This window comes from Eulemur rufifrons, chromosome 18 (genome assembly GCF_041146395.1).
Source record: "Eulemur rufifrons isolate Redbay chromosome 18, OSU_ERuf_1, whole genome shotgun sequence".
In the NCBI taxonomy this organism is placed as follows: Eukaryota; Metazoa; Chordata; class Mammalia; order Primates; family Lemuridae; genus Eulemur; species Eulemur rufifrons.
Genome location: NC_091000.1, coordinates 43,927,207 through 43,952,563, shown reverse-complemented (window position 1 = coordinate 43,952,563; position 25,357 = coordinate 43,927,207). Strand labels below are relative to the sequence as shown.

Here is a 25,357-nt window from a genome sequence, read left to right as displayed (position 1 = left end):
ACAGAAAAAGGGGGAGGAGTAGAGGATGAAGAAAGAGATAAAGATGAGGAAAAGTAGAGAAAAATAAAAGGAAAAAAAGAGATAGGAAGAATTGGAAGTGAAGGAGAAAGCAGAAGGAAAGGAAGAAGAGAAAAGGAGAATGGCAGGTAAAATAACGGGAAAACAAGTCTACATAGGAGGAGAAAGAACGGATCATATATAATTTAGAAACATCTGAGCAGGTGTTTAAGAATGGGTTAACAATATATAAATCTTAAGAGGCTACTGCAGATCAGAAAATGAAGGAAACTTTATGTTAAATAGTTTGGATATTACTCTGAATAAAAAGAGGGATGCAATAATGGATTTTAATTAGATTTGTTGCATCATCATACTTTCCATGCACAAAGAAGTGTGGCAGCAGTGTGGAGAATGGATTTGTGCAAGCTATAGAGAGGAAGGGACAGTTCATATAGATTGTTCACTAACAGAGGCTAGAAATAGTGAAGGCCTAAAATGAAGGTAGAAAAAGGGAATATTTGAGAAAAAATGAGAAGAAGTATGTCGTGGTAAACAATTAGATTGTGGGCTGGTTGAAGGTTGCTAATGAGTTAGAGGGAAGAGTCATGGAGGACTCCCAGTTTTCTAATTTGGCTAATAAACTTATAGGAAGCATGTCATTTTTGACTAGAAGATGACATTACCTTGAGAGAGAACCTATATTAGTTGTTGGTGCTAGCAGCCACTACTAGCAGTGTGGAAAAAGACAAACGCTCCTGTCTAGACAAGACACTCCTCAGCAGTGACCTATGTCACATGCCTGTGGAGGGACCAGGAACAGAGAACATTTTGAGGGTTCCAGTAGTGTAACTAGTTTTCTTAGAGCTACTCAGGGTGGACCTCTCTCCATGACTGAAATAAATCATGTTTTATTAAAATGGATTAATAAATAATATTTAATTAACTTTTTAATTTTGAAATAAATATTTTCTTATGCAGTTTTAAGAAGCAATGCAGAAAGATGCTTTAACCCTTTCCCCATTTTTTCCTGTCGGTAACATCCTACAAAACTGTGGTACGTTAGACCAGCATAATGACATTGACACAGTCAAGACACAGGGCAGTTCCATCTCCACAAAGATCCCTAATGGGGCCCTTTGAGAGCCATATTGACTTCTTTCCAGCTCCCACCCCATCATTGACTCCCAATGACCTCTAATCTGTTCTCTGTTTCTATATTTATTATTTTAAGAATATCATATGAATGGAAGCAAACAGTGTACATACATTTTCAGTGCAGTTATCTGGAGATTCATCTATGTAGTTGCATGTATAAACAGTCCATACCTTTTTATTCCTGAAGAGTATTCCATAGTATGTACGTACCAGAATTTGTTTAACCACTCACCTATTGAAGGACATCTGGGCTGATTCTGGTTGTTGTCTATTATAAATAAAGCTGCAAAAAACCTTCATGCACAGGCTTTTGTGTGACATAAATTTTCATTTCTCTGGGATAAATGCTCAGTAGTTTCATTGCTAAGTGATATGACAGTCGCAAGTTTTGTTGTTCTTTTTAGAAACTGACAGAATACTTGTATCATTTTACATTGCCACTAGCAATGTATGAATTCAGTTTCTCTGCATCCCTGCTAGCATTTGGCATTGTTACTATTTTTATTTTAGCCATTCTGATAGGTATGTAGTGAGATCTTATTGTCATATTATTTTTCATTTACCTAATAGCGAATGAAACAGAATATCTTTTTGAGTGTTAATTATTTACCATCTATATGTCTTTTACAGTAAAATATCACTTATGTCTTTTGGATATTTTCTAATTGGATTACTTGTTTTATACTGTTGAATTTTTAGAATTCTTTATATGTTCTAGATACTAGTCTTTTGTTGTATGTGGTTTATAAATATTTCTTCCACTTTGTAGCTTGTCTTTTGATCCATTGCATAGGTAGGGTCTTTTCCAGAACAAAAACGTTTAATTTTGGTGAAGTCTAATTTATCATATTTTTTCTTTTATGGATAGTAGTTTTGTTGTAAAATAATTTTTTGCTGAGTTCTAGATACTAAATAATTTATTCTATGCATTCTCTTAAAAGGTTTATAGTTTTAAAGTTTACATTTACATTTGCAATTTATTTTGAGGAAATTTTTGTAAAAGGTGGGAAACTTAATAATTTTTTGATAGAAGGATCACATATCAACACTAACAAAAGAGAAACAGGAACCTCCATGCATGAATATGACCTTATTAATAGTAGGCAATAAGACAATGGCTCAAGTCTGTGTGGCCACTTCTCCTTATAATCACATATTTACCTCAGACAATTTATAGACCCCCCAAGTTCTGATCCCTAGGTAGGGAAGGGAAACGAAAGGATTCCCAGGTCTATGTAATATGACTGAATCAGAATTTTACTGGTTCTGTTTTCCCTTCTTCTAGGTTTTAGGAATGGATGTGAGGATCCGAAAAAAAGTGAGGAAACAAAAAATTCCAAAACTCTATTTTGAATGGAGATAGTTTCATATCTTGAGAGTAGCTGTTACTTAATTCTTTAATATAATTTAAAAAATAGGGTTTTATATATAACAATTAAACATAGGACTTTCACAAAAGCAGAACTGAAGGGGAGGGAATAAAAAGGACATTTATCAATGACCTATAAGAAAAAGTAAGTGAAAAGAAGGAACAGCAACACTATGTAATATACATATAAAATAATAATGAAAATTAAAGCAAATATCATATTTATCACAATTTATATATGTTGGTTGAATTTCCTCATTAATTAAAAGGTTGGGTTAAAAAATTCAAATGTGATTGAACAAAAAACACCTTAAAATAAATGATAAAAATAATGGTAAAAAAGTGATGGGTCAATATATACGGAGAATAAATTAAATGTAATCAAGAGTAGTATACAGTCATGCACTGCATAATGGTGTTTCAGGCAGCAATGGACCACGTATATGATTGTGGTCCCATAAGATTATAAAACCACACTTTTACTGTACCTTTTCTATGTTTAGCTATGTTAGATACACAAATACCATTGTGTTACAATTGCCTACAGTATTCAGTACAGTAACATGCTGGACACATTTGTAGCCCGGGAGCAATAGGCCATACCATACAGCCTAGTTGTGTAGTAGGCTATGCAACCCAGTTTGTGCAAGTCCACTCTATGATGTTTAGACAATGATGAAATCCCCTAATGACGTCTCAGAACATATCACTGTTGTAAGAAATGAATGACTGTAATTTAAGGTTTACCTCTATACAACTTATATGCATATATACAACATTCATGCACCTATGTTTATTTCTCAAATATGGGTTTATTCTCTACGTTACTCAGAATTTTTTTCACTTAAGATATCTTAGATATATTTTAGGGCATTAGCTCATTATTTTTAGTTTATTAATAATATTTCAAAGTATAGGTATGTGATAATTTATTCATCAGTTTTAATATTGATGGTTCAGATTCACAGCTGTGTACATAATCATCCTTGTACTTACATACTGGTACTTTCATTTCTTTAGATTAGCTTAACCAAAGAGGAATTGCTACATTAAAAAGTACATGCATTTAAAATTGGATATATAATTTTATATTACTATGCTAAAAGCTTTGTAACAATTCCTTTTCCCAATACTAACAAATGTACGAGAGGGCCCATTTTTCCCACAAATTCACTGAAAATGGCTTTTACTAATCTTTTTAATATTGAAAATGGGTCCTCGTTTTTAAAAAAGTGAATTTCACTGACTGTCACTTCGATGATTATGTTTTTACATATTCAGCCATTTTGATGCATTACTTGAATTGATTGTTCACAGCTTTTGCTCATTTTTTTCTTATTAATATACTAAATTTTTCTTAATAATACTTAAGTAAAAAAGTGCAATGATCCTTTAATTTCTATATTTTACATATTGTATCTAATCTATTTCTGTTGAATAATTAAAATGCAGTTTTATTCAATGTCACTTATCAAACATTTCTTTTCTCACTGCTGGATTTCTTTTCTTACTAAAGAAATAATCACCAACTTCGTCCACAGTTATAGGAATGCTTTCTAAATAATGAAATCCTAAAATTTAATGTATTTCACTTTTTTAAAATAATTGTATTTAAAATTAGATTATAATTCAGTTTATCATCCATTTTCCAGTTAGATTTTTAAAATTTTTTGTACTGTGTGAAGAAATATAATTTTCTTTTAATAGTATTGACTATTTCGTATATACAACCCAAGAATAAAACAATATGTTTTCTGTAATTTGATATTCTTTCTTCTTCATATCTTTTATATTTTTATCATTATATATTTTTATCATATATTTTAAGTGTTTATTTTTATTTTATGTATTATACACACATATATTATATATATTCATATTTAAAATGATTTTGCAGGTATATAGTTGCATCTTTTTCTGGTATCAATTCTATCCACTCCATGGATTTTAACATATCTTTAAAATAAATTTTAATGTCCCTTACAAGAAGTGCACTTAAACTAGTGTTCATTTTATCAGTTCTTTTTAGTATTTTTCCCACATTTGTTTTTTATTTGAAGAAGGAGGGGGGAGAGAAAGAGAAAAAAGGAATAAGAGAAGAATTAGAGAGGAAGGAGAAGGAAAAAAAGGAAACAAAGGGGGAAGGAAGGAAAGACAAATCCTTTGGAATTCTGATATAAATTGCATTAAACTTATTTAAGAAGATGTACGATTATTTAAAAATATGATATCTGCCAATCTAAGAACCTAGGTTGATCCATTTATTTATTTTCTAAGTCCTTCAATAAAATTATAGTTTTCTTAAATTAGAATCTTGATCTTTCCTTCTAGATCTTTTCTTTTGAACATTTTGTTTTTTTGCTTTTAATGGAAAATGTATGTCCATTATCTACTCAGAGATAGATTTGTCCATGAGCCCTAATTTTATTTTAATTAAAATTCTTTTAGATTTTGGTCTGCCGGGTTTCAGAGGTAAACCATAATACCATCTGCATATATATTTTTAAAAATTATCTATTTTATAATATTTATATTTTTGAACAATTTTGGATGATAGATGATAGTCCTATTTTGTCTTGTTTGATGTGAAAAGAAATGTCCTTTATGATGCAAGTTAGCATTTTAAAACTAAGCTTTATAACATACCGCCTGATTCTTTTTATATGTAATTTAGAATTTTTAAGAATGGTAGATGAATTTTATCAGACACTTTTCAGCATCAACTACTATAACATTGAAAAAAAAAATTCTCATTGGGGCCAACTATGATTTTAAAAAATACATAAGGAGAAAGCACTAATGTAATAGCCATCCAGACATTCATCTGTCTATCTGTAGTATATCTCAAACATATGATTGAGTTATTAAAATCCTCTTCATTTTTGCTTAGATTGTAATCAGTTCATATGTTACTTTTTAAAGCATATATTAAAATTTCCACTATTGTTAACACTTTTATCAATAAATTCTTTATTTTTATATTTTTCCTGAAGCAATTTTATTTTATTTATTGGGCATATATAAATTTTTGACTCTTATATGTTCTTCATCCATTCCTACTGTGGGAAAATATTTTTTTATTCTTGCCAATGAGTTAGCATAAATAAAACTTCAACCAATATAAATATATTTTCCTATTTAAAGGTTAAGACTGATTACGTCAAAATGTGTGGTGGAGGAAGACAATATTTTATGTGCTCTATATCATGGGTTTTCAATAAAAAAAATGCAGTAGAAATCAATATTATGGAAATACTAAAAAAAAAATCCAATATAAAGAATTTCTATTTTTTAGCATTGTTTTATGACTTCTCTACTACACACATGTTCTGCCTTTTATCTGCAAAAATTCTTTAAGGTTATTGTTATTATGCTGATTTTATGATTGAAGAAACTGAGAAAGCTTAGGAAGCTTCCAAGTATACATGACTGTGTTGAATGTGGACCTTAAGCCTGCATTGGTCTGGATTCATGTGACTCATCATTTTAGATGAAAGAGGGATACATGTTGGTCTTTGCTTCGTCCCCTTGTAAGATAAAAGTAATAGGTTTTGATTAGGAAAAATAAACTGTGCCAATGTCCATTAAGTTAGGGAATATTGTAAAAATTATTAACTTTATTAAGTACAAAATAACAGCATAAGTCTCCTCTATTTAGAGTTATCAGATTTAGTATGTTTGCCGTGAATTTTTTATAGATATGAATACTTAAAATAAAAATCCTAGTATACTTAACAATAAAAAATGAGGAAAAATTACATAATAAATTGTGCAAATAAGGCATATATATTTTTTTCTTTGTTTAGCAAGTTTTGGGCTTAATATGACTCACATAATTTTTAAGCCTGCTTTTTTATTTGTAGTTCTGTAATTTAAAGATTTTTTTGAAAGTTATTTTTGGTTAAACTATAAATAAAGTGATGTTTGGTCAAGCAAGCATGTTGCTGCTTTATTCAAGAGTGCTTTTCAAACTAAGTATCCACATATCTTTATTAAATTTATAATGTGGCTCAGTATTACATGACTATTGCCAAGTACAAGTGGATTGCATTTATAGTTCCTATTAAGAAGCTCATTCTGAAATGAGGAAATTATATTTACCAATCTCAGTATATTGGTTCATATAAAAATTGTTCTAAGATGAATTAGGTAGTTTCTGAAGAAATTACTTCATTTTGACAAAATGAATTAAACCTGTAATAAAAAATATACATATATCTCATACTTGGAATTATAGACTAGCTATGTGTGTATAACTATAGCTCAATTTAACCCTCTAACCTGTATATTAACTTTTGATTTTTACATAAATTCATTTGCAATGAAAATCCCTGAGCAAAATTTTTAATATTAGTGATTTTCATCACCTACTCAATTGAAAAGATTCTCATCCACATCTGTATCAACAACGTTATCATGAATTCACTTCTCTCTGCATAGTATATTTTAAAATGCTATCACGTGCCATTTCATCATAATGTTCATTTTACCAATGACTAAATAGGCATTGATAGAGTTGGAGTGAGTCCCCAAAATCACGGAGCTAGTCAGTTACACATTGTAATAAAAAATCTGGCTCTTGAATAATCCCACCTGATACAAGGCGTTTTATATTTTATAGTCTTTCATGTTCTTAAAGTTCTTCCATTTCTTACACAAATGGTGTTAGAAGATATGGCTACATAGAGAACTAGCTGTAAGAAAAGTTATGAGCAAAACCTCTAAGAATCATGTATATTTTTCTACACATTTTGATTTAACATTGAAAGACATTTTTTTTAAATCTTTTTAAGCCCTAACTAATGCAGTTGTTTATATTACTTTCCAGTCACAAAAATTGCTTATTACAGGGTATATATATATATACTTACTAGTGAGGTTAAAATGTGAGTGAAAAGAGCTGAGTAGATATATTTGATCTGTTCAGAGTATTTTAGAGACAGCTTTGAAGAAATCTATTTGTACATTGTATTTAGATAGGGTTTATGTTACATCTTGAACATTAAACTAGTTTGGAAAATGTTGTGCTTCAATTTCCTTCTCCCTAATCATGATAGATATTGCTGATCAATTATAGTTTTCTTTCCTATTAAACCCATTCATGGGCTTAGGTGGTTTCAATTCAGATCTCTAAGAAGTTCATTTCTACTAATCAGTTGGTATTGACAAATGAAATTAAACACATTTTCAATTCCTCTTATTAGGCCTCAGACATTATGCATGTAACTGGTAAAAATCATATAATTTCAGGAAGCAAAATGTATAAGACACTTAACATTTTCCTGATGATTTGTGCCTATCAGTGGGCTGGGAATTTACCATAGATTGTTTCCTTAATCTATTTAATCCTCAGAAGGAGTTCAGATTTTACAAATGGGGAAATCAAATCTCAGAAATTGGATATTTTATTCCTTAGAACAGAGCAGCAAGTGTTAGATATGCATTTAAATTTTCTGGTTGGAGGGGGTTACTGTAACATATCTATTGCATAGTCCTCGCCTCAAATAATTAATTTGAGATCTCCTGACAAATTATTTAAATCATGTATGTATTAAATCAAATTAAATAAAGTCTATAAAAAACAGCATCCATCATGTGCCAGGCTATATGATTTTTTTCTCATTTACTTTTGTTTTCTTTCATAGGTTTAGAGAACACCTTATGTTTAATAATTTTGGATGCTTTTGTTGTGTTTTCTTTTGTGTTTCAGATAGCCTTTCTAAAAATGGTGGCTTTTTAGATTTTGAAATTGGAGATTAAAAAGGCCACTAACTTTAAGGATTAGTAGAATAGATATAATTTAATTACACTGGGAGAAATCATTCCTTTCAAAGGAGGTTAAAAAGTTGTGATTTCTTAGAATACCATAGGGTAAATAGGAAGATTAAATAAAAAACTCACAAAAGTTTATAACCGTAAGAGTGCTGCTCTTAATTTATATCTTGCCTCCAACATTTGTTGCATCTGTTGCACTTTCATGAAGACTGCAATAATGTGATCAGAGAGTTTTGTAATATTGACAAGAGGCAATGTGAAAGTCATGAATATAAAAAGACTGCTTTGGGACAAAGTTAAAGAGAAATTGATGGCTTTAATAATGTCAGAGACAAAAGGCATTGGACAAGCTCAGTAGCATTTAAAATATTTATTAAATCCAGCCTGTAATTTTTCATAGGAAAGTTGCTTTAATGACAAAGAAAGTCATAATGCAAACAGAACGACGCAGCTGCCGCTGTGAGTCAGCACTGCTTCAGAGACATTTATATTCCTACCCTCAAGCTTTCTTAGAACCTTTTCTAACAGTTGCAGCTGTGTGAATAATTTGTGGAAGAGCGGTGATAGAATTCTTCAAAAGAAAACAAGATAATAGCAAAAGGGAAAAATAGCCAGTGCTTAGTTGTTTACTTACCAGTGACCTGACTATTCACCTTAAATTCATTTTAGTTTTCAGTTAGAATGAAGCCACTGTATTGGGTCAGTGATCTCTGTCTCCTGACTAAAATCAGGCATCCAACGCAGCCAGGTTATGCCGTGCTCATATTTTCTGGAAATAATGCAGGAACTTCTGAAGAAAGATCACAGTATAAAAGTATGAAAGATGAGGAAAAAAGCAGGGTTATTCTTATAGAGATCTTTTTATACTTTAGATTACATCTAATATTAGATTAGAAGAATTATTACATTAAATGGATTCTATTAGATCCTTCCTAATATTGAGAGAAGCACTGATCTATCTCTTCTAATATAATATAATGAAGTTATTATGGGCCTTTGAGAAATATAGCTGTCACAACGCAGAGTACTAATTCACAATCGCAAAGATGTGGAGACAACTCAAATGCCCATCAATTCATGATTGGATTAGTAAATTATGGTATATGTATACCATGGAGTATTACTCAGCTATAACAAATAACAGTGATACGACATCTCTTTGGTTCTCCTGGAGAGAGTTGGAACCCATTATATTAAGTGAAGTATCCCAAGAATGGAAAAACAAGCATCACATGTACTCACCAGAAAATTGGTTTCCCTGATCATCACCTAAATGCACATTTGAGAATGATACCAATCGGATATTAGACTGAGGTGGGGGGTGGGGGGAGGGGATGGGTGTATACCTACATGATGAGTGCGTTGCGCACTGTCTGGGGAATGGTCACGCTTGAAGGTGCTGACTCGGGGAGGGGGGGATGCGAGGAAGGGATGGATATATACCTACATGATGAGTGCAGTGCGCACTGTCTGGGGAACAGACACGCCTGGAGCTCTGACTTGGGGGGATAGGCGGTACATGGGCAACATATGTAACCTGAATTTTTGTACCCCCATAATAAGCTGAAATAAAAAAGAGAAAAGAAAAGAAATATAGCTGTCTACCACCACAGTTTTGTGTGTATTATCATTATAAAATACATTATGGTTTTGGGTTGATAAATGTTTACAAGAATTCCATATAGACACCAAAATTTCCAGAAAGAAAGACCTGAACAAATGTAATTATGCCAATTATAATATTTTCTTTAGTTTATCTATTTTTTTATTTCTATGTTTGTTTAAAGTACCAGAACCCCAACTCCATTTTTAAATTTCTATAATTTGTTAAAATGTATTAGTCTAAAGTGTTCTTAGAACAACTTGCCATCCATATATAGTATCTGATTATTCACATTTTATGCTCTAGGAACTATAAGATAAACTAAATAAAATTTCATTATATTTGTTCAATTTATTGACATGGTGATATCATTTATTTTAACTGAGCAACATAAATAGTTCAGTTTCCTTGAGAGGTTACATATATTTGAGATGAATTATTAATACTCCAAAATACTATAAACACACTAATTTATTTGACCTTAACATTTTACAATAGAATTTTTCTGGGATCTCTAATATGCCTTATGTATTACTCCTAAAAATCTAATCCATAATGTAAATGGGATATGAAGTAGTTGAATTCCAGTAGATATTTTTATGGAAACATTTAATTTATGATCAGGACCTGTGAGACAATTTAAGCTAGGAATGCATTTTTTTTTCAGTGCTCCATTTGGCTAATTTCAACTTGAACTCAGCACTCCCTGGACATGTTAATACTGGGTCCCAAACCCCTTGGCCACAGACTGGTACCAGTCAGTTGCCTGTTATTGGCTAGGCTGCACAGCAGGAGGTGAGCAGCAGGGCCAGTGAGCGAAGCTTCCTCTGTATTTACAGCTGCTTCCTATCTCTAGAATCACCACCTGAGCTCTGCCGCTGTCAAATCAATGGCAACATTAGATTCTGCATTATGGTGAGTTGTATAATTATTGCCCTATATATTACAGTGTAATAATAGAAATAAAATGCACAAAAAATGTAAGGCTCTTGAATAATCCCGAAACCACCCCACTCCCCCACCTCCTCTGCCATGGAAAAATTGTCTTTCATGAAACCGGTTCCTGGTGCCAAAAAGGTTGAGGATCACCCTGTTAATATAAAAAGGAGAGCAAGTGAAAGAGGGAAAGAGAAAGTCACTAACACAATGCACTACACTCTGAAGTTGCTCAGTGAATATCTGTATATTGTTATTTTAAAACTCAAAGGCCATGTAGTGCTTGTTTTTCCATTCTTGTGATACTTCATTTAGAAGAATGAGCTCCTGCTCCATCCAGGATAATTGGTACTAATTGATCAACACTTATGTGCACATATGGAAGGAACATTTACAGGGTGTCGGACAGGTGGGAGGGATGAGGAGGGGATGGCTAAACTGATACCTAACAGGTGCGGTGCGCACTATCTGGGGGATGGGCATGCTTGTAGCTCTGATTCAGTGGTGCAAAGGCAATTTATGTGGCCAAAGTGTTTGTACCCCAGTAATACTCTGGAAAAAAAAATAAAAAATCTCAAAGGACAGGTGTAGTGGTTCACACCTGTAAGCCCAGAACTTTGCCAGGCCCAGGTGGGAGGATTGCTTGAGGCCAGGAGTTTGAGACCAGCCTGAGCAACATAGGGAGACCCTGTCTCTACAAAAAACTGAAACAATTAGCCAGGTGTGGTGGTGTGTAGCTGTAGTCCCAGCACTTTGGGAAGCTGAGGCAGGAATATTGCTTAAGCCCAGGAGGTTGAGATTGCAGTGAACTATGATGACGCCACTGCACTTTACCTGGGGAAACGGAAACAGAGAGATCATTTAAAAAAAAAAAATCCATTCAAAATAAACCGATAAAATTTTATTCATGATTAAAACTTATATATTTACATCCTTTTGTATCCCTTTCCATTTTAAGTAATGGAAACTTATTAGAATATATTTTTGGAATAAATTATAAAAATGTGTAACCTCAACTATTCAACATGTTGGTGTATACATAAACACCGCATTATATTATTTGGAATTTATATTATTTGATTTTATTTGATAATATATCAAATAAACCAATGAATTTAAACTATTTAAGTTGAAGGCAATTCCTCAATTATTTTAATGAGACATCAAATATCATCGGGAAATATTCAGTGCATAGAAACTTACCTTTAAATATCAACTTTTGCATAAAATATCAGGTGCCTATTTAAAGTTTTTCATGGTAAATTGAGTTCTAAATCCAATGTGAAAACCCTTTGGTGGTCTTCATCAGTTTCTTTTTTCATGCATTGCCAATAGAAAGGAAAAGCCAAGTTCATAGAGTGTACTTCCTAACTAAAAATGACTGTAACAAATGGTTTGAAATGTTCTCTAAAGGATTATTGACTTTTTAATTCAGGCTGCTATCAATCCTCATTTATATTTCATAATATGTATCCCGGGAAAAGTAACCTTTTAAATGTGTAGCTTGTCACTGAGGTTAAATAGTTGTTATGCCAATCACTTATCTTTCAATCCTGTCAGTTAAGAGATACGTTTCAGAACACCACTTAACACTGATAAACAAAGTGAGACACATATTACATAGCAGTATTATTTTTTCCCAAAATACATATTATCTATTTGAGTATTAAAGTTTCACATGACAAAAATTATTATTCACTGATTTTCTTTCTGTCCATTCATGATTATATCAATAAAGTAGAAGCATCTAGGAAGACAGGAGGGGAACTGAACATCTTATATGAAAAGTTTACCTTTGGGGAGTATCAGTGATGGTATTAGTGGCCCATACAATATCTACATTTTTTACCATGAATAATATAGGATCTATTATTCTCATTGAAGTGACTCTCAAACATTTGTAGATTGTCTCAATTTTTTGCTACTCCAGAAAATGTTGCAAGAAGCATTGATCCTTACTTTGACTACAAATCTTTTAGCAAGATAAACTTTCTCTTATTAAATATTTATTGAGAATTGTTATCTATTCTGGTTTTCTGTATGTCTTTTTTTTAAAAAGCTCATCTTCTAACTCCCTAGTTGTTAAAAGATTAAAGATTAGGTTTGAATATTTTAAAGAGTCTTTTGTACTCCACATCTTATAGTGATGTGGGTTTTCCACAAGTATATTAACATATCTCTTTTAAAAAGTTATTTGTTTTAACCACTGATAAAATAAAATGTTACAAAAACTACTCAGCTCTCTATATATCAGGAGAGCCTAGATATGTGCTTTATGTCTCCAGGAAAGCAGGCACAGAATTAATGTAATAACTATTTTTCAAAGTGTATTTAATGTTTAAAAAAACTATTTAAGTAGTCATCAAGTGAAAAAACTTCAAACCTGGTTTGACTCTCTGTGGTTGTGCATGTTTTTGTGTACTGTATTTCTTTTGAATTATATTTGGAAGAGGGGAAAATGGTGCAGCAGATTTCTTCTAGTGCTTAGAGCTTTAAAAGTTCTATTATTTTCCTGCTCCTAAGAATAGTAAGACAATATACAAGGTTGAGTCTCAGCTGTGGGCTCAAAGTGTTATTTGGCCTTTCTGAGGAGCCTCACCCTCTTCTGTCTCTGTGTAGTTGATATGAGTCTAGTCTAATATCTCTAGAGTGCAGCCTAGAAAGGGAACTAAGGGACCAGTGGGGTGATAGGTATATCTATATCCTGACCTGGTGGCTTCAACTAGTCTCTAGGTTTGCATGGCTTTTATATTTTCAGTAGATCTGGAAGATTGACACTTATTCAGTAGTCAATCAAATTTGTGTATACAATCGATCATCCAGACGCTGAAAAGAAGAGAGGTGAAATTAACTTTGGGCTGGCTTTGACTCACCAAAGCAAGTCTCAGATTGGATGCTGACGTTACGTCTTTGATTGGCATTCTGATGGCTGAAAATGAAAAAGATATCAGGGAGTTTATAGTATATACATTAAACAAAGAGCGGGATGGTCCAGGTGTTCAAAACCTGTATGTCCATTGTCTTTTGATAAATAAGATATCTACTACAGAAACGTCTTTGAGAACTGGAGTACTTTTCTTTCTTTCCCAAGTCACATTCTTACTAAGGCAAATGCAGTCTGCGTTTTCATGGTCATTCTCTTAATAAATAGCAAATGCTAAAGTACAAGAGTGAAAAATGGATAGATGTGATAAGCCTGTAACAACGCATCGCCTGGACCACTTCTCGGTGCTCCACAGTGCTTCAGTCACCCACATATGTATGGGGACACAAGAACTAAATAAGGCAAGACGCCTTTTAGCAAGGAGCCAATTATTTTTGATATATATATCTATCTGTCTCATATCATGAATTGCTTTAAAATATATGAAGCTTTTTCACGTTTATAATTTCATTTGATTTTCAAAACCTTAAAATATGATACAATATCTATTTTACATATAAGAAAATGAAAGTTCATAAAGGTTTAAAAATGGGCTCAAAATCTCGTAACTATTGGGTAGCAGAATGAAGATATAAACTCATTATTTATCTCAATTTAAATGTCATTGAAGGACCACAGATATAAGTGTTTTCATTATTATAGAAGTTTCAAAATCTGAGGTCTAAAATTCACCTGAGAAAGACTTTCATAAAAACAAATATGCATCTTAAATACCAAGTATGTAAAACGACCACACTCTACAGTTTAAAAAATTGAGCTATCTAGAATGACTTGCTTCAGTGTGAATAGATTTAATATTTATATTAGAGATAGTATATTAGTTTTCCTTGAAAAGAACAGTATGCTTTTAGATATAGAATTAAAATGTCTAAGCCATTTTCCCTAATATACTCAAATTCTCATCTAACTTCAAAAATTTAAGTTGCATGATTGTTTGAACATTATATAATTAATAGTCCATCATTGCATAATTCCTGGACAATTTCCAACAAGGCATAGTACATTATAATGGCATTTATAATGTTCTTGGAATGTCTGGCACTAGTAAATAATCAATACATGTATGTTTATTGAACAAATGCAGGATTTCTCTCAGCACTCTTGGTGGCAAATTGAATTATTGACTCTCAGTATAATTGCATGTGATATATATCCACCTATGACACAGCTCAAGTTCAAGAAGCATAAACTCATTGAAATAAAATAATACTCAGCATTTTGCATCTGTTGTAAATGCTTCCCCCACAAGCACATTCACTAATGTGTCTGTCACACTCCCCAAAATGCTGCAAAATCCATTTCGAACAGTTTCCCTTAAAGCATTCTATGTTGATTAACTCCTTTTTTTCTGTAACCATCACAACTTCTATCAACGTTACTGCAGGACGCAATATGTTATGGTACGGTTATTTGCTTCTTTGTTTCTGTTATTGAACAGTACATACAAACCACATCCTGTCCCATGTGTCAACCTACCATTTTAGAGATTATCACAAATATTGGGTAATCAATATATGACTATTAAATAAAACAAATAAAAGTGAGCATTTCTGTAAGACACACAATATTTAGATGGTTTTTACAAAAATTGGTTTAACTGTTCCTGAAGTTAATGCAAATGAACAAAGAACTTCGGATGGCTAAAATTAATATAATGATAACTAGAAGAAATGATAGCTAAAGGTGCCACAAACATGGTTTATTACTCTATTGATTTAGTTCTTATTTAATTTTTCTCAATATTACTTTTAAATAATATTTAAAATTTTTTGCACTATTTGTTAAATATATTCCTAGATACTTAATATATTGATTGCTTTATTAAATGACATTACTTAAAATATTTTCAATGTTCATTACAGGTATTTACAAATATATAAATTTGTATTATGCAAACTTAACCAAATTCACTTATCTCACCATTCATAGACTCTTGTAATTTGCTCAGTCATGCCATTTACAAAGACTTAAAATAATTTTTACCATAATAAGGAAAATATACCCTCTTTTTTGTTTGTTAAAAGTAAATGATTTTTCTGCAACTATGGAGAGGATCACACGTTTTTTCTTTAAACTGTTTATGTGGTAAATTATATTGAGTGACTTGTGAATGTCTATAATAAACCCAATATGTCATAGTATATTACCATTTTAATATTCTGAAAAATTTGGTTTAATAATATTTTGTTTGGGACTTTTTCACCTATTTTCATGAGTGAAATTGACCAATAATTATTCTTTCTTATAATATCCTTGTCAGATTTTAGTATTAAGCTTATGCATCTTCTAAAAAAGAGTTGGGAGTTTCATTAGTTATCTATGTATGCTGCATAATAAATTACTTAAAAACTTAGTAGCTTAAAACAATAAATGTTTATTTTCTTATGATATAATGGTGGGAAAATAGTCGTATGAGATAAAAATAGAGAATGAGATAATAAAATGATTTGAAAACAACTTAGCTCAGTGTTCCTGACGTGAGTTCCTTTCTAAGCCTGCAGTCAACATGTTGATCAGAGACACAGTCAGCTGAAAGCTTGACTGAGGCTGATGGATCTGTTTCCAAGATGAGTCACTCACATGGCTGCTGGCAGGAGGCCTTAGTTCTTTTCTGGCTGTTGTCATGGGGTCTCTCTCTGTTGTTTGACATATAAGCAACTCCATAAAGCTGACTTAGTACCTTTATAACATAGCAGCTTACTTTTTTCAAAAGCAAGAGAGCAAGGAGGGTATTGCAATTACTTTTATGACCCAAAGTTGGATATTTTGTGCCATCACTTTGTCATACTCTGTTCATTAACAGTGAGTCATTAAATCCAGTGCATAGCTAAGGTGAGGAGGTTCACTCCACCAGAAGATACGAGTGTCAACAAATTGGTAGAGATATTTTAACACTACCAAAGAATACCTTCCCCCCAAGCTCCACCCATCTTCTGTTCTCTAGAATAGTTTAAGATTTGTGTTATTTCTTCTTTATTTCTGGAAAATTCTGAAGTTTTCATTGGTTAAAAGTTTTTACTGGTGCATAAAATTACTTAAATGTTATAACACAGATTTTATGTTACTTTTTGTGTAAGTTCTGCTAAACATTTGTGTTTCTAGAAATGTGTTCATTGAATTTATGGTTATGTATTGACATGAAGTTGCTTACAATCTTTTCTCTTTACTCTTCACCATTCTGTAAGAATTTAGCTTTCAGTCTGACTTTCTTTATGTGCCATTTTGTTTTCTGGGATTGCTTTTTTATTATTCTTCTCTTTTTCTTTGGTAAACAGTTTAACTATAATGTGCATATGTAACTTTTAAAAGAAGTTTATCTTTGGGCTTTTGGAATCTCTGGTTTATGCCTTACACATATTTAAGAATATCACAGCAGTTATCATTTCAAATATTGCTCCCTTCTTTCACTCCAGATAAATACAAAATAAGATATTCTTAATCTATACTGTATTCACTTACTGTTTCATCTGTATTTCCTATTTTTTATACCTCTGTACTTTATTATGGATATTATTTTTCCTGACCTAACTTTCTATTAGGTAGTTTTTTCCTTCAGCTTGGCTAATCTGAAGTTAAATACAAAGATCGAATTTACAATTTCTGTGATTGGCTTTTAAAAAAAATTACTAACACTTCTAATTGATTTTTCTTAGCTGCAACAGTATTTTTTTTTTTTTTTTTTTTTGAGATAGTGTCTTGCTCTGTCACTCGGGCTAGAGTGACATTATGTTTTATAGCTTCTCAACTTTTTGATATTTTTTGTATTCAACTATTCACTCCTTAAACATAGGAAGCATGGGTGAGTGTATGATAATTTCACTTACTAAAAGTTTATGGTTTTATGTCACTTGACTGTTGTTTTTATTGGTTAAAATTGTATTTTCTTGATGGAGCCTTGATGTATTTTATTGTATGCTGCAAACTTTATTTTATAAACTACTTTAAAATTTTTTGAAACATGAAGATAGTACATTCTTCAAGAGAGGCATTTCATCTACTTTTGCAAGGCACTTAAGACTTCCAGAAGTCCAGCAGTGAGTCTTTGGGCAATTTTTGGTCATTTCAATGTAATGCATCCCATGACTGGGTCTAGAGATAGAGTTACTATGCTGGGTTTCCCAGCCTAAATTATTGTGAAAATATAATACTGAGCCCATTACCTTCAATTCAGGTTGCCTACCAGAATCAGTTGATATTGGCATGTGTTTGTAAGCCATAAATAAATAAGTAAATAATTCAGGTTTCCCAAAAACTTTGGGGTTGAGTAGGGTAGAAGAGAGAAATCAGTGTATCTGATTCAATGCAGCAGCAGGGCTAGAACTTAAGGAAACACTTAATAAAGTAGTGGATTAAAAAAATGAAAACAAAACCTCCTAGAATTTTGAATTAATTTTTAAATTGCACACACACACACACACACACACACACACAGAACCTTTGACTAGAAATCATTTCTGACTTTTGGAATCTTTACCTGGTTTGGGAAATATTCTTGGTTCAGAAACAGCTCTAGCTTACTTCCATGAGCCTTAAAGTTCCTTCTATTATATTCATTCTGCCATTTACTATATTCCTAGGTTACTTATGCTTTCTAAAAATGCTTTTTGTAAACGTTTCCAGGATTTTAATTATCTTCAGGAAGATTGGAATCAATCAAAACCACTTTTCCAACATTACTGGAAGCAGGAAGTTCTCAATTGATACAGATTTCATTTTTAACTATTTTTTTTTAGTTATGTCTAATATTGTCTTATTTTTAATGTCAGTGATTTTATATATGTAACTGAAAATAAATATGAGATAATTTTTCTTTTTATCACTAATTAATTCAGAAACTGGGTTTTTTTAGAGAAAAGTACTTTAGAGAAAAGTAGTCAGAATGCAATTATTAAATTAGGAAATGTGACATTAACAGAATCCCATTATGGAGGACACAGTCCATATTCATACTTTGTCAATTTTCCCAATAATTGCTTTATAGCTTTCTTTTCCTGGTCCAAGATCCAATCTTGATTTACACATTACATTTTGTTATCATCACTCTTTAGTCTCTTTTAATCTACTTTTGAATTTTTCTTTAGCCTATCTTTGTCTTTTTTTTTATTAAGATGAATTTTACATACCATTTTATAATGTACAATTCAGTGGCTCATAGTATAATACATTCACAATGTTATGCAACCATCACCACTATCTAATCCTAGAACATTTTCATCACCCCCCAAATAAACCTTATATCCCTTAACCAGTCTTTCTCCATTTCTCCTTTCCCTCAGTCCCTAGCAACCACTAATCTGCTTTCCATCTCAATGGGTTTGCCCATTTGGGACATGTCATGTAAATGGACTCATATAATATGTGGCCTTTTGAGTCAGACTTCTTTCACTCAGCATAGTACCTTCAATATTCATATTATAGCATGCAATACTACTCCATTCCCTTTTATTGTATGGCTGTATCATTTTACATTCCTACCAGCAAAGAGCAGGATTCCAATTTCCCCTCATCCTCAACAACACACATTATTTTCTATTTTTTGTTTGTTTTAATACTTATCCTAGTGGATGTAAAGTTGCATCACATAGTTGTTTTGATTTGAATTTCCTTTTTTTCCTCCTTTCTTTACGTCTTGGACATCTTTTCATGTTCTTATTGGCCATTTGCATGTGCTCTTTGGAGAAATGACTATTCAAGTCTTTTGTCCCATATTTTAATTAAAAGTTGTTTGCTTTTTATTTGCTAATTTGTAATGGTTCTTTATATATTTAGATACTAGTCTTAGAAAGAACTAGCAAATTTTTTTTCCAACTCTGTGAGTTATATTTACATTTTCTCAATAGTGTCTGATGCACAAAAAAATAATTTTGATGAATTTTAATTAATTTATTTTGTTACTTATGCTTTGGGGATCATATCTAAGATACTATTGTCAAATCCAAGGTCAGAAATATTTATGCTATGTTTTCTTCTAAAAGTTTTGTTGTTTTAGCTCCTCGTTTATGTCTTTGATTCATTTTAAATTTAATTTTGTGTTTGGTATAAGGTAGGAGTCCAGGTTTATTTTCTTGCATGTGGATATCTAATTATCCCAGACTTCCTTGAAAAATCTATTTCTTGGCACCTTGTAAAGAAACAATTGATCATAGATGTATGTGTTTATTTCTGCATGCTCAATTCTATTCCATCCTTGTGTCAGTATTATGCTGCTTTGATTACTGTAGCTTCATTGAATATTTGAAATCAGTAGACAGGAATCCTCCATATTTCTTCTTCTTTTTCACAATTTTTTTGGCTATTTGCAGCCTCCTGTAATTTCATATCAATCTGACGATCAGATATTTTATTTATGCAAAAAAATGCAGTTAGACTTTTGATAAGTAGTACATTGTACCTATAAATAAATTTGGAAATACTGCCATCTTACCGATAATTCTTAACATCTTACCATTCAATTCTTTCAATCCATGGACACAAGATGTCTTTTTATTTATTTAGGTTTTCTTTAAATCCTTTCAACAACGTTTATAGTGTTGAGTGTGAAAATCTTGCGCCTTTTTGGTTAAATTTATTTCTAAATATTTTAGTTTTGGATACTATTATAATTGGAATTATTGTCTTAATTTCTCAACATAGTATAGTAAAGAAAAGCTTTCCTTTCTCTCCCATTATATATTCATTTATATAACTGAATGTATAGAGCTTTATTTAATTCCTTATACTCCCTTATAATTGATAATTATTTCAGTGCTCAAATTGTCCCATATTTTGCAGATAGTAGCCTCTTTGCACTGGTTTCTGTGTCCTTTTGGCATGTGTCAGCATTCCTTGAGGACTTCTTTAATTTCTGAAACAAGATATCCCAGGTTGATCTTGTAATTTCCCTGGCACAGTCCCAGAATAGCCTTTATCCAAGTAACGCGGGTATATTTTAGTGGAAAATATGATAGTATTTGGAAACTAAGATCTGTAAAAACATGCAGCATCATTAAAATGTATAATCTATGACTTCTCATATTGCGATTTTTGTTTCCTTTGAAAAATTGAAGGTGAATATGATATGAATCACTAATTCACTTTCTTTTTCTTTCTTTCTTTTTTTTTTAGTTCCTCCAGTCATCCGGGTGTATCCAGAGAGTCAGGCGAGAGAGCCTGGGGTGACTGCAAGTCTCAGGTGCCATGCAGAGGGCATACCAAACCCTCAGCTTGGCTGGCTGAAGAATGGAATTGATATTACACCAAAGCTGTCCAAACAACTCACACTTCAAGGTGCCTTTTGCTTGCATTTTTTTTTTCTTTTAAATGACCAGGTAGAAAATTTATAATACATCTTATATTTTTTGGAAAAAAAGAAAATGAGTCTTGGTGGCAACAGAATGTCATGAATATGAAAAAATGTAGTCATATCTAAGAGATTACATTTGAAAGGGTCCTTTAATATTTTTAATGTTTTAAGTAATAGTCTTGTCACAGTGATTAATTATGTCATTATTTTGGTAATAAGTAAAATATTAAATTATATGTCTTTTAAATACTTGTCCTATGAATTATAGCAGATACACTGAACAGAATAATTGGATCTCTTCAAAGAAATACATTTCTTAAGTTACATTTTAAATGTTTAAATAACACATGAAAATATGTATTATAAAGACTTTCAATAATACAGAAATTTTTAGTGAATGTTTTCCAGCATATTTGGTAAATGAAGAGAAAAATATTGAAAAGTTACTAAATATGTTTTGCACTTACATTTCATTAAAGTTAAGTTATTACATTCTAATATACGAAATATTTTGTATGTTCTAATATCTAATGTGTAGACATGATTAGTCAATCATTATATAGATTATAACAATCATAAATAAGTGGAAAATAAAAAACAAAAGCAGAAAATTTTGTATGGTTAAATAATTTGAATAGTGCAAAAGCAGTTACATATGATATGTTGATTATACTGGCAGTAAAAAAATACACAAATATTTTTTCCATTGTTAGGAGTTACATACATGACGTCATTTTACTGGAGTTTCTCTTGCATAGGCATTATATTCCTTATTCCATGCCTTTAAATTTCTTCAATTTATCATTCTAGAAATGGATATGTTTTCATTTTTTATTATTTCCCTAAACATAGAATTCTATTATTATTCTACTTTAATAATGAATATGTTTAATCATTATAAATTTTTAAATAAAGCTTTTTCAAACTTTTACTTATTTTTGCAAGTCAAAAATGACATGTCTCTAAAAGTGTTCTTGAACTTTAAAAACTTGATTCCTAGAAATCAGTAAATTACTGTAAGTAGGATTGACAAATTTACAACTTATATCTAATAATTACATCTTGGTGTCTATAATCTAAGATAAGAAGATTGATACGTTCAAGAGAAATTAAATTAAGAAAAGTCTAAGTAGCTACTTATTTTAGTATCTCTTGCCCATTCAATTGGAGCAAACCATATTATACAAGCATACCATATTTTTGCTTCCAGGATTATGCAGGAAAACAAATTTGGGGAATTGTGACACCTCAGGCTCTACAATGAAAGAGTAGAGGCCCTTGCAAAATAGTTATTGTCAATTTTAAAGACAGGAGAACATAGGTAAAGTTTTGAGGGAATATGACAAAAAATAAAAGAAAATTAGAGAGAACAATTTAAGACATAAATCTGAGCACAAAGGATTACAAAATTGCATGTGGTTTAATACATGATTATGTATTACCAAACACCGCAGTTACCTAATCATCCACTCATTGATCAGATGCTTCTTTAGCATTTGAGTGTGAAGGTCAAGTCTAGGCACTAATTGAATAACTGTGGCAACGGATGGCATAATGCATGAGTGAGAGGAAGTAAAATCCTGAGAAAGCACAAATATTTTATTAGCAGGCAAATGAAGATAAATAATACATGGAGATTAAAAGTCATCAAAGAGACAGGAGTCCAGGGGACACTTCAGAAGAAAAGAAAAAGTTAAAAATGCAGAAACAGTTCCACAATTGGACGTGTATAGAAAGGTCAAGGAAGATCATTCATATGTGTATACATGTTAGGTGATCAGCTTGTCCTTGTAACATTTAAAAACAATTTTTGCTTGTATAATTTGGTTTTTGTTTTTAGAATAAAGCCACACTCATTGTTTTTTTTTTTAAATATCATATATGGCTATGGCAAAGATGAGTAGTTGTCACAGAGACTTTATGATCCACAAAGTCTAAAATATTTAATATCTGGCCTTTTGTAACAAAACAAAAACCTGCTAACCCTTATTTTGGAGTACTGATTCTCAAGAAAGGATGGAGAGCAACAGGGATGTGCAATAAGCATTCATAAATTGAGAAAGGGGTTCAAGTGATTCAAATAATTATTCCTCCCCAAACACCCACTGCCTCTTTATATCTCGCTCACATCCCTTGAGAGCTCCTGGCTGCGAGGGATGGCATTCAAGCTCTTTTCCCATTGGTTTTCCACCCTTCTGTCTCCAAACTCAATTACACCAATTAAATACATCTTCTACCTGTCACAAATAGTCCTGTTTCATTCGACTGCACATTGTCTTCTTATAATTGTGTAACATGGAACACGAACACACACACAGAGGCATGCACACAGATGTGTGCACAGGAAGAAATGAAAAAAAAAAAGGAAAAGAAAAGAAAACTAAACAAATGACTACACCATATACTGAGCTTTAGAGTCACATAGAACAAGAGTCCAGCCTTCACCCTTAGAGTTGAGTGACTTGCATGAGTTCATTCTGTGAATCTCAAATTCTTCCTCTGATAATTAAATATCATCAGGGATGATTAAGGTATAATATATGGGAAGGTACCTATCATGTTGCTAATATGTAGTAAATGATTAATTATACCCTGATTTCCATGTTGGGAAATGCGACTCATTATTGAAGGATTAGCTTGAAATACTATCCCGCAAAAATTTAAAAGTTGGATTAATCACTCCCTTACCCATTTGGTCATACATTGTCTATATTAATTTTCATATTATAATATAGTTTATTTTAGGTATAGTTCTGAAAAAAGACTGTAACTCTTATAGACAAATCATGTATTATCTTTCTGTCCTATTTACCTAATAATTACAGATATATAATTAGAACTCAATAATTAGCTTGAAGGATGGCAATATTATATTTGCATGATGTTCAATTAATTCTCTATGAAAATGTCTTTTCATATGTATTTTCCTGCAAATGAACCATATTGCTGTTATTTACATTTCCATAAACTCTTAGGAAACGTGAATTCTGATTATAAGTAAATATATAACTAAAATTATATCTATCAATATGAAATATGTCATTAACAAGGCAGAAAATAGGCAATGATATAAAATATAAAGTATGTGCATTGGATATAGAGTTTTGGGTTCTCAGCAATAGGATGAAAGCACAGTTTATGAAATGCTTAAATGCGTCTGGAATAATTTGGCATGACTCCAAGTGTGGAAGTAGGAAGGAAAGCAGTTTAATTAGGACAAGCTAAGAGAACTGTTTGACTGTGTAATCAGAAAGCACTGTACCAAAACTAAAATTGTAGTTGACAAGTTGCATTTGCCTTCTGTTTTCAGCAAATGGCAGTGAGGTTCACATAAGCAATGTGCGCTATGAAGATACAGGAGCCTACACTTGTATCGCAAGGAATGAAGCAGGAGTGGATGAAGACATCTCTTCTCTTTTTGTGGAAGATTCTGCTAGAAAGACCCGTATGTATTGAACACACACACACACACACACACACACACCCCATACGTTACAGATTTTTGGAGCATACATTTGTTACAGCTTTTTTCAAAAAGCAAAGGCACCAGAAAACTGTGAAATGCACAACACATCAAAACAAATAATTTTCAATATGTAGGACTCTTGAAATACTAAAAGTAGATTTTTTTAAAAAAAGAAAAAGCTTGTGTAATTTTCATTACAACACTAGAATAATTTTCTTTTCTTTGCAAGTGCATGTGAAATGTTTCAGGTTCTGTCTTCCTATTTGCTCAATCACGAATCAAATCCCTTGCAAAGTTCCTCTCCTCAATGATATTTGGGGAGATCAAGGCTTCCAAGTATATCTAAAGTGTATCCTATAGGTTGAAAAAATTGCTATCTTTCTTTTTCTGTCAGTTGCACTGTAGTCACCGATCCAGTAGCTATATAGCAGCCCTTCTATGCAGCAGGCATTGTGGTTACTGCTACCCCAAGACACTCCCTGCTCTCAGCACCAACACTACTCTGTAGCTGTTCTTGGTTTAATGCTGGAAATCCTTTGTCATCACAGTTCATGTAGTCTGATTGTCTCCTGAAGTTATAAGAAAAATACCCTGTCCTTTTTTTTTTTTTAATTACTTGGCAAAAGGATATGGATGGGGTGGAATGCAAAGATGGATTGTTGTTTTTCAGGACAGCTGAATTGCTTGGAACTCATAATACTGTTACAGCATTTATCAAGTAACTCTCTGTAGGCAAACGCACATGTATTTTCTTTCCCTGGTCAGCACATGACTCAATATGGTTGTTTGGGGATAGGATCTGGATGTACTTGGAGTGACTATTCCCT

The 25,357-nt window shown here is 31.9% G+C and overlaps 1 protein-coding gene across 3 annotated transcripts in view; it reads left to right on the top strand.

Moving 5' to 3' along the window:
• FSTL5 (follistatin like 5) overlaps positions 1 to 25,357 on the top strand; it is a 642,677-nt gene that overhangs the window by 507,185 nt on the left and 110,135 nt on the right. For all 3 annotated transcript variants that reach the window (XM_069493244.1, XM_069493243.1, XM_069493242.1), the window contains exons 9-10: positions 20,887 to 21,048; positions 24,375 to 24,509. In XM_069493244.1, coding sequence (XP_069349345.1) covers positions 20,887 to 21,048; positions 24,375 to 24,509 — 297 coding nt within the window. The remainder of the gene's footprint in view (positions 1 to 20,886; positions 21,049 to 24,374; positions 24,510 to 25,357) is intronic.